At 37.4% G+C, this 14,713-nt stretch overlaps 2 protein-coding genes across 6 annotated transcripts in view; one reads left to right on the top strand and one right to left on the bottom strand.

Moving 5' to 3' along the window:
* CCDC73 (coiled-coil domain containing 73) overlaps positions 1–4,411 on the top strand; it is a 58,308-nt gene extending 53,897 nt beyond the window's left edge. For 4 of the 5 annotated variants that reach the window (XM_017726355.1, XM_008644102.2, XM_017726357.1 and 1 more), the window contains 2 exons: positions 1,206–1,339; positions 4,118–4,411. In XM_017726355.1, coding sequence (XP_017581844.1) covers positions 1,206–1,339; positions 4,118–4,327 — 344 coding nt within the window. In that variant the 3' untranslated portion in view covers positions 4,328–4,411. The remainder of the gene's footprint in view (positions 1–1,205; positions 1,340–4,117) is intronic. The other variant, XM_017726356.1, reaches the window with a different exon arrangement.
* A 705-nt stretch (positions 4,412–5,116) lies between these two features.
* Positions 5,117–14,713, bottom strand: part of EIF3M (eukaryotic translation initiation factor 3 subunit M) — a 13,705-nt gene continuing 4,108 nt past the window's right edge. Inside the window, exons 5-10 of the mRNA XM_017726359.1 lie at positions 11,544–11,627; positions 10,142–10,241; positions 9,681–9,762; positions 6,454–6,597; positions 5,839–5,899; positions 5,117–5,411 (exon numbers count right to left, since the gene is read on the bottom strand). Coding sequence (XP_017581848.1) covers positions 5,291–5,411; positions 5,839–5,899; positions 6,454–6,597; positions 9,681–9,762; positions 10,142–10,241; positions 11,544–11,627 — 592 coding nt within the window. The 3' untranslated portion in view covers positions 5,117–5,290. The remainder of the gene's footprint in view (positions 5,412–5,838; positions 5,900–6,453; positions 6,598–9,680; positions 9,763–10,141; positions 10,242–11,543; positions 11,628–14,713) is intronic.

The following is a 14,713-nucleotide window of genomic DNA, read 5'->3' on the forward strand; positions in this document are numbered from 1 at the left end:
TGCCTCCTGGCACCTGCTGCCCTCTCTGAGTCCTGCACCTCTTTGGGAGTGTAGAGAACCTCACAGTCAGAGCACCTCCAAGTCATTGTGGTACACAGCACTGCAGCTTCCAGTGTTTATTGTGCTTGGGGTTTGTGTTTTGTTTGCAGATCTTTTCCCAAATGGCAAACCTGCAGTGGAATCCATGTGGACACTGTACCTACATTTTAAATTTTTTTTGACTGACTGGAGCACAAACCATTTGGCCATATGGGAGATCTAGAGGGGAAGAGAAGTGGTGAAAGAGTTTGGAAGAGAAGTGGTGAAAGAGTTTAGTAAACCTACCTGAGGGAATTCCTTCTACTGCCTAACCACAATGCAATTTACTATTTATACCCTGGTTCCCAGAGAGCAGACATCACTAAATGAAAAAAAATGAATTGGGAATGGGAAAGATCTTCCTGGCAGATGCTTAAAAAAGAAAACAAACACAAAACCATTTTCCTCTTCCTCCCAAGAGAAAATGTCAGTATTCTGAAATAACTGTTACATAATCATGAGGTAAAATGTATTTTCATAGCAAAACAAGATTTTACCATTGATGCAGTGATCCATAAGCATCTGTGTAGTGACAAAACAGCTCCTGTTTGCACGGTGAGTAATTGTGAAAGCGTGCTTGTATTTTCATCTTGCAAGGAATGCCTTTCCTACCTTTAGTAGATGGCTACTGCCTGACCACCTGAAACATGAGATACAGCCATTAACAAAAAGACTCTATATTTAAAATGTTTTTTGATTGTCCGAAAAGCTTTGCCTTATTGTCTTCTTTTATTACAAGTCATCCTGGAATATCATGTTATAATGGCATTAATTATTTATTATCGTTATCAGAAGGTGAGTTTAAAGTAATAGTGTTTGAAAAAATATATTCATTTAGAATATTTGGAATACATACACTTCCTATAAGTCACTTTTCTGTCATTAACTTAATATGTGAAAATGAGAGAAAACATTTTTAATCAAGTAGAAACATTCCTCATCTTTAGAGAAAAAATAGATGAAATGTGAAAGAAAAAAATGAAGGGCAAAAGCCTATAACAACGATCCAGTGATTTAAAACAAAAATATTTCATTTTTTAAGCTCAGAGGTAAACCAGTTTAGTTATTTCACAATTAGTGCCTGGAGACTAAATTGCAGTTGTTACCATTTCCTTTTTGTCAATCAGGTTCTAGCAGTCTGAACAGAGCTGCCAACACTTTGAATACTTCTAGTATCCACCGAGACCCCCAGGGAGACCCTAGTGAAGAATGGAATGCTATAGCAAAGGCTTTTTATGATTCTTCTTTTCCCACAGAACATGTAAGTCAATTAAAAATATTGCAGACCAGACCTCAGTGAGCTAATTCCACAGATATTTGTACAACTGTACCCATCTGGATACTTTAAGGCTGAGTCAATCTCCGAAATAATATCAAAAGGGCAACAAGACACCATTTTTCACAATTAAGGTTGATAGAAAGCAGCAGGAAAAAGTCACAGCATATGAATCAAACAGATGCTAACCAGTCTGCTTGGGAGGGGAGGAAGAGGGTAGTCCATTGTGTACCCTAATAAAAATCATCACCTACAGTAAAAGTAGGAGTTAAAAAAAAAAAGGAAGATAGTAGTATGTGAAAGTATAAAAACATTGTTTCCTTTATTACTTTATAGCACCATGCCATTTAAAAGAATCAAAAGAATCCATGAAAGAATAAAATTCAGCACATCTATGATTTAGAGCCTATCCATTTATCTTACACTGTAGTTGTGATGCCCTATTTACAGTAATCTTATTATTTTGTAGGGTAACCTTACACAAATACACAAAAACAGAGAATAGAAATGTGTTGTTTCCCTGTAAGACAACTTGATTCAGGATGGCACTAAGCAATGGCTCTGCTGCATTTTCACATCTGTGTTAGACTTGGGAGCTTGAACAGCTCTAACTGCTCTATTAGAATTTGACCCAATGCTAAATGTATCATTCAAAAGTGATGCAGTAATTTACAGCTGCAGCTGACCTTTCCTTTTTAGAAGAGGTTCTAGAGGTATTTCTCAGGTAGTCAGGGCTGTCTCTGGGTGAGCTGTACAGTGGTTTCAAGTGACAAAGTTGAGCTGATAATTAGCTCTTGATGCCACCAGCATCCCCATTCCCTGAACTTCACAGGACTGATACTTTAAATTACTCAACTTTCCTAACCTGACTCTACTTGGGAATGACACTGAGGTGGATTTGTCACCAAACACAGTGGTGGTATTTACTGTGTGTCTCTTGCTTTTTCTCAGAGGTGGAGCCAGGAGCTGAGTGAACTACACTATGTAACCTAGAGCTAAAGCAAAGCTGTATTTCACTATCTGGTTGTGGTTATGTCTGCTTTGTCACCTCCAAGCTAAAGCTCCTGATGTGCTAGCTAAGAAAAAGCAGAGATGGACAAGAACAGTGCCTTGCTGGTTTCACCTTACTTAGATTTTTCAAATACTTAATCTATGAAATCTCAGCCTGCAATAATGCAGAGCACTCCCTCCTTTCTGTGTTGGTGTCATTCTAATACCTTCTGTTCTCAAGTTTGGCATTTTTATGACCAATATAAACAAGCTGTTGGGAGATTAAAAATGGGCTCGACAGTCTTTTTTGCTGCTTAGTTTGCTTTGACTAACATGTATGATTGTAACTAGAGCAGACTTAAGCCTTCAGCAATTTGGGTAATCTCATTCAACCACAGTACAGTACTCTAAAAAGGGATAAAAATTATAAACAAATGCTACAGGTACACTTGTAATTCTAGTAAAAATATTAACAACTGTTTTAAACATTAGTGTGTCCATGCCTGAGTACCAAAGGATGAATAAGCACCCTCAACTCAGTTTAAACATGCAATTTTTAGTACAGGACAGGTTCAGCCCCACATGCTATTCCATAGAGATTTTGACTGGCTCGCTGTGAAGCATGATCTGTTTCTTACTGAAGCCTTGGGAAAAAGCATGAAAGAAGTAACAGGTTGATACTTTTACTGCTCAAATGGAGAAGTTACTCCCTCATTGAAAGTGAGCTGCCAGTCATTACTGCTCCTAAGTATCAGTACCTTCAGCTGCATGGCAGTAACATTGTTACAAATGCAATAATGGAACAATTTGCACACATTTTATTGTTCATATTTCAAACTTTAAGAAATGCTTGTGCACTAGGGAAGGTAAGTTTTAGCACAAAATTAATGTGCTAAAATAAAGGTAGGCCTGATAAAGACAGAGTGGCTTACAGTTGGGTGGGGCACAGTTGCCTAATATTAAAAAAATGATTGAGCAGAGGGGGAAGGCCTCATCTTGTGATCTTTGCAAGACAAGTCCCCTAGCACAGAAGCAGTCTGAGAGGTCACCTTGCAGATCCCCTGCAGCACTGGCTCTGTGCTGCACCTTGCTCAGGCAGGTGGCTGGTGCTGTGTGCTAGCCCCACAGGAGCCACACAACCGCAGATTACAAGTGGAGAACTCATCATTCAAATGCGAGGTTTTTGCTCATCAGGCAAAAAATCTGTTTCCCTACTGTGTTGCCATCTGTCTTTGATTTGGATAGATAGGAAGTACCTAACAGTAATGTATCAAAGAGTAATTAAAACTATTAAAGGAACAAAAAGATCTTTAACATAAAAAAGCCAACCTATTACAGACCTTGCATTAACAATGTTTGCTTTCTAATCTATACAGTGAAGTGGAGAGAGAGTTAACACTATAAACCTCATGATTTTGGGTTTTGTTAATCAAATGCTTGCATAGCAATAGAAATGTCAATTGCAACATTAAACTCTTTAATTAAGCTATTTATTTTGCTAATCTGCATTCTAATAAAAGCTTGTCTTTTTAAAATCACACTCTTGTACCAAGTCTTACGTTAAGGTTTGGTTTATAAAAGTGTAATTGTCATTATCAAGTTTTCTAAACTAAATATGAAGCAAGCACTTAAAATTAAACATACTTTTCCCAACTGATTTATTTTCCTGTTAATATTTCCTTGCTTGCTTAATGTTCAGCAAAATCCAACAATTTGAACCTTGGTACATGAATTTCACTGGGTTATCAACTGCTAAGATTTGTATTCTGGCAGGTTAAAGAAGGATTTGCTGCTTTACAGAACAAGCAGAAGTCTTCTCACATGACTATCACTCCAGCAAGAAGTGAAAAAGCACTCAAAGATGAGGACAGCTGCTCTCTTCGTAACTCCATTATACAAAACCAAATAGGAGAAATTGAAAAATTACTGAATTTGGACAGACTTCATTCAGCAAGAAAAAGAAAATATGAAGAGGGCCAGTGAAGATGAGTGCCAGGAGATAAGCATTCTTTTAGGCATAGACCACTTACCCAAACCAGATTGGTAGAGGTGTTCGTACAGAATATGGTATATTATATGTGTAGTTTCACATTTAATACATGTTAACATTTCTTGTGTGCAAAAATGTATACAGTTCCTACTCCTAATGTTAGTTCTGGTTCTGCAATCAAATTCAAACTTTGCCAAAGTTAAAAAGTTCATAAGTTAATGTTTTTATATATGTTCAGTAAAATTAAATGATTACTTGACTCTACCCTTCTCCTGCTCCTCTGAAGTTTTGGCTGAAAACAGTTCAATTAATTTTCTTTGACAGACTGCTCACTCACTTTTCAGGCAAAATCACCTCCAACTGTTTCAGAATACAATGGTTTCTGCGAACATTTACACATACTTCCAGCAGTTCTAAGTGGCAGAAGAACAGAAAAATCTCCTGCTTACCTTTACTGCCAAATTATTTAAATATATCTGTTATAGTTTCTGTATCAGTAAGGTCTCTTTCAACACTGAAGTATCAGGTATGATTACAGAGATAAGGCAGCAGATCTGGCTTCATGAAGCTTCACTTCCATTGGGTCACATTTCTCCTCCCTTGGGTCTAAGGGAAGTTTTCTCTTACTTTATAAATACTCACACTATCATTTTTCTGACCTCCCTCCCTTCCTCCCCACACATCTTGCAAAGAAAGGTCCTCATACTGTAAAACGAACAAAAGCAGCATAACCAATGTTGCCAGTTTTTCTTGTTGCTGATTATGTAAGAAAATCAACAGAAGACATTTTCCCATGTTAGTTTTATTGCCTCTTTTTTTTTTTTTTTTGTTGGGCTATTTAGAATATTTAGCTTCTTTAAACCAATTGCATACATTTTTTGGAAACATTCACAAACTGTCAAAGTTTTGAATAAAATTCACCTACAGCAATATTACTAGGTCAAAAAAAAAAATTCTTAGGTGTCTGAAAGACTGAGGAGACTGTTTTTCACTTGATTCAGATTTTGTTTCCAGGTGTTTAGAGTGTCATACAATTGCTGCCACTGCTGCTTTCCAAAAGTCCGATGTGTGCTGTGACTGGAGAAGTAAAACAAAATTGGAAGAAGATTACTAGAGATGTCGCACTCACCTAATTATTCTTCTATAGCATTGCTTTCCTCTCATGAGCAAACAGGGAAATTCTGATTTTCTCTCTAGAAATGACTGCACTTTACCAGTTAAGAGAGTTCTGCAGCCTTCCCAAATATTTAAAGCAACAACAGTGATTAGTATTCTTGTCACTAGTAGGTCATTAAATGAAATGTCCTGGAAAGTAGGACTCTTTCATTAAATAAGCTAATCACATTCAGTGTGAGCTTTAATAAAATTATGATAAATAGCAACTATTTAACTACCAGCAACTGATAGGAACAATACCTTGCTTCTAGTTAAAATATTCTACAAATATAAGGGAAATAATTAGAACACACTAAGTTCTGCAAAAGGCTATGAAGAATTGTCTTACCTGACAACGACTTTCCTCTGTGTCTGATCTATTTTGCAGTACACCATCTTTGTCTTTACAGCTGCAAAAAACCAATGCTGTTTTGAGCAACATTTTCATGATTGTGCAAAGGTATTAAACTGCATAAAAACGGTTCAAAATTAGATCAATACAAAAATAAGAACACATAAGCAGTTCACTTAATCTCTTTTGCTGTTGGTTTTAATGGCCTAATAGGCAGAAAAGCAAAATGATGTAACAAGATGAAGGTCATGCACGAATCCTATTGTTTGGTGCCAACCTATTAAAGTAATATCCTGTACAATTTTTATGAACTTCTCTCCCCTACAAACACATCCTGTTTTAATGACAGCAAACAAAACCAGATAACAAATTAAACCTGCAAACAATTTATTAGTTCTGTAAAGAATTACTTGAGATACAGTTCCTGTCACTGAGAAGAAAAACACTGGTTAAAACACAACAGTTGGGCCTGTCTTTAAGCATGAAGTTGTGCAGCTTTATCTTGTAAAAAGCACTGAAGTTAAAACTAATACTGTTTTAATACTCAGCATTAGAAGACTGTAAAGTTCTTGTTCATGAGCACTGTGTGCAGAGTGGTACCACAGTTCTTACCGTCAATGACAAACGCTTCTACATCATCAGCCCCGATCTGGAGCTCCTGCTGCATCGTGTCAAATGAGATTTCTTTATTCTCTACAGCCATTCCCATGAAAGTAAGGAGCCTCATCTTTGCCATGTTGTGTTCATGCAACAAGCCTGAGTAAAAGTGTTGATAGTTTAATTAATGATTTAATTATAATCACACAAATTATTTGCTTTTCATGTTATTTTTACTAGATATGCTTCCAATAATTTCGAATTTATTTCACATTAAAATATATTCTACTTCTCCTTATCAACAGCAGTTTTTCTGAGGTAAAATATCAAATCCTGCATCTGCCTTGTCTTTTGTTAAAATAGCAAGTTTCATTGTGAATTCATCAAGACTCAGTTGTTTTTAGTAAAAATGTATTATCTAGAAAAGTTTTCTTTTTTGAGCAGTAAAAACATCACCTGAACAGAATTTTAGGTGGTGAGAGTACAAGTGAATTTTTCAGTTGCATCACCTGGAAGAACAGCAGTGCGACAAAATGGAAAATCCCCAGCTGGTTATGCCAAAAAACCTTCTTACAGCCTCCCCACTCATTGTCCTGTAGCTTCTGGAAAACAAACCTCTCACAGTTTGGTTCCAGAACATAACACTGTGGTGCCAGAAGAAAGCATTTTGGTACTGAATTTGTTTGTCCACAGCAAAAAAGGCATCATAAGTCCCACGTAAGCATCCAGTGTGGCCAAGAAAAGTGTTGTTCGAAACCAGCAGAACCAATGCCAAGGTCAGGTTACATCTTTTACATGACTGCATGAATGGCAACACAAGGAACTGTGCCAAGACCTTGCATGTCTAAATCAGAGACCATTTTTCTGGAAAAACATCTAGGTCAACCAAGTTAAGCCACTGAGATGAAACAAGGCATTTTTTAATCCCAAGGTCCATGAGGTACCAACTAAGATCCAGTGGAAGTTCCTTAAAAATGAGTGTCAATCATTTTGTTCTACAATGACATTATAAACATTCCCATTGCTTCAGTAAATATGTAAGTTTGGAATTTATAACACCCATACACTAGCAGGGAAGCACATTAGTGCAGGACATCATGTTGTGTTAATTAGCTGTAATTATGATGCAGGTTTCCTATTTGGCACCGATTCAACAAAAATGTGATCACCATAATTCATACGAATGAGGAGCACCAGCAACTATACCTAACTGGGTTTAATGGAACTCTACAAGCATCAAAAAATCAATTAGCACACATTAACCCTAATTAACAAATGCAAATGAGGTGCTGATTAACTTTGCAAAAAAGACTGCTGATAATACCAGATTAACTGTGGCCATGTTAGGGCGATGCAGTTGACACAGATAATGCTACTGCTGGCCTAAATTGTCAGCATTAATAAAACAACAAATTGTAACAAACTGATGCCACCTGTAGGAGCCTTCACTGCACAGCTTTTCTGGGCCAGTTCTAACTGGTCCTGGTCCAGGAAAGGCTACACCTACAGCCCATGCTCTACTGCCACTGAAATCCTACTACTAATAGCCTTTAAAACAAAGGTATCTTAGCAAGTTATTTTTAAAAAAATCTCTAAAGCATGGTTAAAAATCTCATTGCTTTTGGGAACAGATCATTTTTGAATGCCTCATCTAATAATTGCATTGTTGTCCAGACCAAACTGCCCTTGTTCTTCAAAGCCAAGGCTGAACCATTCAGCTCCCAGCATTTCCATCTGTGCTGCCTCCAAATCCACTCCATGTTTGTCCACTGCTCAAAGACACACCAAGTTTCTGAGCACACCATAAGGCAGGTGAGAAATCAGCATAAGTGGAAGTTAAGACTGTCTTTCAAAACAGTTACACTGGTATTTAAGGATTTTACTAAGATTATATGAATCTTAGATATATTGAAAGCTGACACACTGAATTAATTCATGGAGGGAAGCACAGATACTGGGAGACAAGGCAAAAAAAATCACAACAATTGAGTATAATACAGTTACTGCTACATATATGTATAATTAATTTTCTATAAATTTATTCAAATGTTGGTGTAACAGCAATTTCAGCAAATACTTCTGTGGACAAAGACCTAAAAGATAAACCCAAAACCCACTTTCCCCTGAGAAAGAAAAGCATAAGATGTCTGCATAACTAATGTTCAGATACATGTGACTAAAGATACACTTATCCTATATACACATTTACAAGCTACCAAAAACTTGCTGCTAATTTTATCCACCAAAAAATCCCATTGGTATTTCCATCATTTCAATACCCAAAGTACCACAATTTTAAAGCTCTGAGGGCAATTATTCTAAGAATTATATCACACTCCATTAAACAAAATAATGCATGTGTTAAAAGGCTGCACTCAACTCTGTTTTAGCAAAACTATGGCTTTCCTCAAATGCATCCAATGCAGTGTTTAAGTGTCATTTCAAAATCAAAGTTATTAAAAAAACCCCCATATTTTTATGGAAACATTTATTCATTACCAATATGTCAAAACCTTAATGCAGTAATAAAAAAATCTGCATCATTGAGCAATTTCTGCATTGTCACTGACCCCTGTCCTAAAAAGCTGGAATATAAAAAACGTAATTTTAATGCATGCAATAGCTTATGAACCAGTGCTCCTTTGAAACAGTCAATTACACATCAACGGGGGAGTGTCAGAGTGTTAATTACTACTCCTTTTTTCCACAGTGTGTAAATAAAGAGGGTGCTGACATTAACATTCCATCACATTGCTTCATGTGATGAAACAAATTAACTGGGACAGACTGTGGCTTGCTGGGTCTAATGCATCAGCACATGCAGACACACACACACACTATCACATGCCTTATCTTACTGCTCAGAAGTATTTGCTGTTACAAAGTTATTCATCATAAAAAACCAGGAGATTTATACAAGCCAGTGGTTTACTCAATGCAGTTATGATCTCTGGCCTAGCCTAGAGTACGACTGTGTTAAACCTTTCAGGGGGGGAGTTCTAAGAGAAAAAAACCAGCAGGTAAAACCATAGTTCTCTTCCAAAGCCATAAACCAGCTTGTTTTCAAAGAACAAACCATAGTCAGATGGCCCACTCAGCATCTAGCAGAGGTTATCGTCTACAAACTCTCATCTGTTACGAAATTTCCTTGCTTCAACACATGGACTCAAACTCAAGAACTCTGTGGCTTCCATACCTTAAACTACGCAAATAGTCAGAAATGCAATGATCTGAAAACTTACCCAGCGAGTCAATGAAGTCTTTGTTGTTCTGATAAAACTTGACATAGGATGCTAGTTTAGCACTTACAAAAATTGTCAAAAGCTAAAAGATGGAAAACAAGTATGAGAACAGTTAAAATACTATCTTGCAGGCTGGACAGATATATGGGTATTGAACAGAATGTTAAGAGCTGAAATTCTGTCAATAGCTGTGGGCAATCTGTGTTGAGCTTACTTCCTTTTCCCAGACTTAAGATTTGCTACAGAACTCATGTGAGGACGGGACTTGTAACTGAGTTTCTGGAACTTTGAAAGGGAAACATTTCACATGCAATTTTAATTTTAAAGACTATAAAAAGGAATAGCCCATTGCAGCTCAGGATTACTGACACAGATAACTATTCTAATGGATTTCAAAAGACACATTAAAACAAAGCAGTCTACTGCTATCAAACCATCTCACTAAAAACAAAGTTACTTACATCATGAATAAGTTCTCCTTCCAAAAATTTGACTGGTTTTAAGGCAAGAAGATGATCAAAGAGAAAGGTATTTGGATCCTTCAATGCTCGTACAATACATCTAACAAGAAAAGGAAAATGCTTACTTTCAAAGCAATACACATCTTTATGACTAAGGGCAACTCAATTTGCTGTTCCTAGAAATACACAAAGGTTTTCAATTATTTTTAAAGGTAACACATGTCACATTCCAATTTTAATCTTCATTTTACAGATGGAAAAACCAAGGAACAGAAAGCATTAAGTAATTTGTCCTGTATCCCAAAATAAATGTGCCATGTGGTAAAACCACAGATCACCCTACAGTTTCCATCTATGCATTTCTTTCCAGCACAGCCTTCATTCCTAGAGGCATTTTTACTGTCCTCCTAAAATGTCATAGAATTGTTTTGGAAGATTTAATTATACTTGAATATATGACACAAAACAGAGAAAACCCCAACACCAAACAGTGCAAGGCCCAGGATTTATCAGTTGCAGCTCCAGACTAGAAACAGGAACTCCAGATGAAAGCTTTTCTCAGCAGCACATCAGATGCCTTGGCTTGCTCTGCCACACAAGGACACCAGGAGAATGGGAGTTCTGCACAGACTCAGCCCTGGGCACACGAGTTCTCTCAGAGGAACAGGCTGCAGGTTGCTGTAGGGTAGCCAGTGAAGTTTCCACTTCCGCACTGACACTAATTTTCCAAAGGAGTCATCCTGATTTTCCTCTGTGGTTAAGTATAAACAACTCCCTTGAGAACTACTGATAGTGCACATCTGGCAGAACTTAAATAACTAATTCCTAAGAAAAATCATGATAGTTAGAACATCAAAATACAGGCATTTACTCATTTTGGCCAGTGGGGAAAATGCACTGTTACAAATCAATTTAGTCCCAGCTTGTCCAACAGGTAAGCTTAATTCTGTGCAGTTCTCATTCTTTGTACTTGCTCATAGACAAGACAGCAACAATGTCTTTTCAAGAGAAAGTGCTATTTGAAAAGAATGCTGAAGGTTAGATAATAAAACAGGAAAAAGTAAAAAAATCTGAAATAAAGGATTCCAGTACAGATTTTGAGTGCACCGCTGCTGTACAGGAAGTCCTTACCCAAGGCTGATCTCTCTCAGCAGTGACCAGGAACACTCCTGTGCACTTGCACACTGGAATAAACCATAAACCTGTAGGCTGTGCCTACAAACAACCGGACCGATGCCACACTGCAGAGACAAACTCTCGATTGAGTCAGCAATGCTACAGAAGAGGCCATGGCAGGGCCCCTGACCTGTCAGGCCACTCAATACTCTTAATAATAAGATGATCAAAATATTTGACAATTGAGGAAAAGTTACTTTTAAGGAAACTGGGAAGTCAGTATTACCTGTGAGCATCAACTCGAGCCTGGGAAGCATTGTCCTCTGTGTAACTTCCCAGTAGCTCCACCATTACTTTTGCTGCAGTGTCACTATAGAAAAAAAAATGAAATTACCTCAGGACTGCTGAAAAAATAGTTCAAACAAGACACTCAAATATTTAAATAATTCCATTATGATGTTATAGGTCAAATTAAATTACACTTGAAAAAGATGTAGATGATCCATTTTAATTCTAGTGGAGAGAACAAATGAACTGGATGTATTCTTTCAATTCTTGTTCTACAAAATGTTTATCTTCACCCTTCATTTCATTCTCTTAAACTGATAAATTACCTGCTGGTTATGGAAAAAGCTTTCTGAGCTAGGAACAGCTTTATATGGTTCACTAGAATGCTCCTCTTATGCACATCTGGATTTAATCATTGTGCAATAAGTAGCGCTGCAAAGTTTATTTCAAATGTAAAATGGCATCTCTTAAAGAATATTTATGGTCAGGAAAATGACTGTATAAAAGCTGCTCTCTTCTTTCACAGATTCTTTCTTCAAGTATTCAGAGTGAGAGCTGCTCATTTTATTGATGAAATTATGCAGCCAGCAATGAGACTGGTTGAGGCTGCTGTGAAGCAAACAGCTTCCAGCACTGCTCCGACAGACAGCTTTTAGAAAAACAACTCCTCCTCAGCAACTGAGCAAACCTACAGCCTTGTCTACCCAGATAATTTTGTAAACACCACCAATACCACTGCAAACCAGCTCAGAGATCGTTACTGTGTCATTTTAACAGATTTTATTTATTTTCATCAAACAGTTTTACCACCAAGGCCAGCGACCACTGATGCTTTTTGCAAAATTTGCAACAAATTATCCCATGTGGTCTAAAAGCACACACAATTTTCCTTAAAACAAAACACTGCAAGAATGAAGTTTCAATTTGCATTAATGACTTAGGCCAATGGCATAAACTGCACAGGGAAAAACAAACCAACACAACATACCCAGTATGTTCTGTGCTGTGACAGAGGTTTAACCCATACAGCAGCACAGGTCTGAATGGGTTTTGTAGTACAATAACATTGTCTTTATATGGGCACTTATTTGAAATTTCACCATACCACTGTTTGACAGCCACTCTATAGGGGGAAGTTTATTCTCAGAGAATTCACCAGATCAGAGAGATGTGCAGCACAAAAGTTAGGATATCATGGGCAACAGCCAGTATCATATATTATCTGGATGTACATTGAACAAAGACAGTTTGTCCCCAGGCAGGGGCATTTTCTGTAGATCCCAAAACATTCCAGAAGCATATTCAGGGATATAAGCTTTAATGGAATATTTGTTTTAAAACTCCAGCATTAAAGAGCTCAGGTTATGCTTTGCACTGGTAACCAATATTGACATAAATGAACTGGCAGTTCTGTATCAGTGAAAAAAAATTAATTTAGGCAGCTTTATATATGAGAGAAGCATTTGCATGTAAATCAGTCTATGACTGACTCTGATTGTGGCACTGGTGAAATCTTACCAACACTAGATGTTCTAGGAGACAAAGGACCAGTTTAATACAGGACTGGCACTATATATATATTCAATCAAATAGGCTCAGCTCACGTGCTATTCAACCTAAGAATACACAACTCCTTATTTAATAAAAGCTTTTCAGCAGTTGTTCTCGTACACTTCAGAGCTGTGTTACAGTTTTCTGGCACTTTTCCTGTCCTAATCTTTCCCTTAGGAGCAAAAATTGAAAACCATCACTTAATTAATTTCAAATAGTATTTTCAATTCCCCACTTTTTTGTTTTGTTTTGTTTTTAAGTGGGGAAGGAGTGGAATTTGTCACTTGTATTTCTAGGAAACAACAGAATGCTACAATTACTCCCAAACTTTCTGTGCTGAATTCTTGTGAACCTCAGCAAATATGGCAGGCCTTTAGTCTTACATTCTATTTCGTGTCAGATTACTACTGTAAATTAGGATGTTTGAAGCACTCATACAGATCACTATTTTCCCACAGTTCTTTGTTAAATGTGTCTCACCTAAGGTGCAAATGTGAACATATTTTCTAGCAAAACAGCCTGAACAAGTGCTCTTGGCTCCACCTGCCAGTCCAGATGCATAACTTGACAAAAAGCCAGTGAGAGCTTAAGAGTGATGGTAGATAAAAGGAAGGAAAAAACCACAACAGAGCATTCAGAGACTTAAGTGACATGTTGGAATCGAGTCCCTCTACATTACATGATATTAAATGGAACTAAAATTAAATGAAACAATTACTCCACAGGTGCCTGACATGCTGAGCTTTTTGCTACAAGTATTAATAACCAGACCTGCCAGACCTGTTTGAATTTAACTTGGGCAGGGCTAAAGCTGCTGGATCCTGCCAGCAGAGACCAGCTTTAAACTGCATCAAGGTGGCTAGAAAAGGTCTGATGAAACAAACTTTTACTTATCACCGTAGGAAAAGGGACACCACACAACCTCTGCATCATCTGCTTTTTAGGAGCTACCAATCTATTAACTACCAATTTACCCACTGTGAGAAAGTCTGTTAGCTATGGAAAACCATCTCCTATGCCACACTGAGCAAAGTTAAAACATAAATCAAGCAAATGAAAGAATTAAGTTGTCTTCAACAAGGTAGTTCTTTTCCCTTGATTATAAATCAACAATGGTAACTGAGGTATGATTTTTATCACTTATTCTTCAGTTCCCACTTATCTTCCCATACTGCTAGATAGAGCAACATTCCTGAGTGCTACAGCTGGAATGCTGCTGTGAGTTTCCCATACTATTCCAAACACTGCCCACTGATCCAGGAGAGTGAACCAGGTCAAAGGTGCCAGGGTCACTTCTTGTTTTCTTTTCTGGAGGGAAGTGCAAGTGCTCTGAAACGCTGCTCCGCTCAGTGCACAGCTTGCTGCAACCCATGGTAAGGACACTGAGTGCAGGAGTCCTTTCTAACAGGGTCTGTGGAAGGTTTTATTGGCTATCTTAAAAATATCACCTATGGTTAGTAAGCAAAAAACATTTAGTAGCAAGGTTACTGGTAGCAGTGGAAACAAAAAGTAGAAGTTTAATCCACTGATTTGACAGCAAGGCTAGCTAAAAATAGCTGGCTATTAAGTTAGGGAATGAAACTAGTTAAAACCTCGCAATAAATCAACAGGATGGGA

The sequence above is a fragment of the Corvus brachyrhynchos genome, unplaced genomic scaffold (genome assembly GCF_000691975.1).
Source record: "Corvus brachyrhynchos isolate BGI_N302 unplaced genomic scaffold, ASM69197v1 scaffold281, whole genome shotgun sequence".
NCBI lineage: Eukaryota > Metazoa > Chordata > Aves > Passeriformes > Corvidae > Corvus > Corvus brachyrhynchos.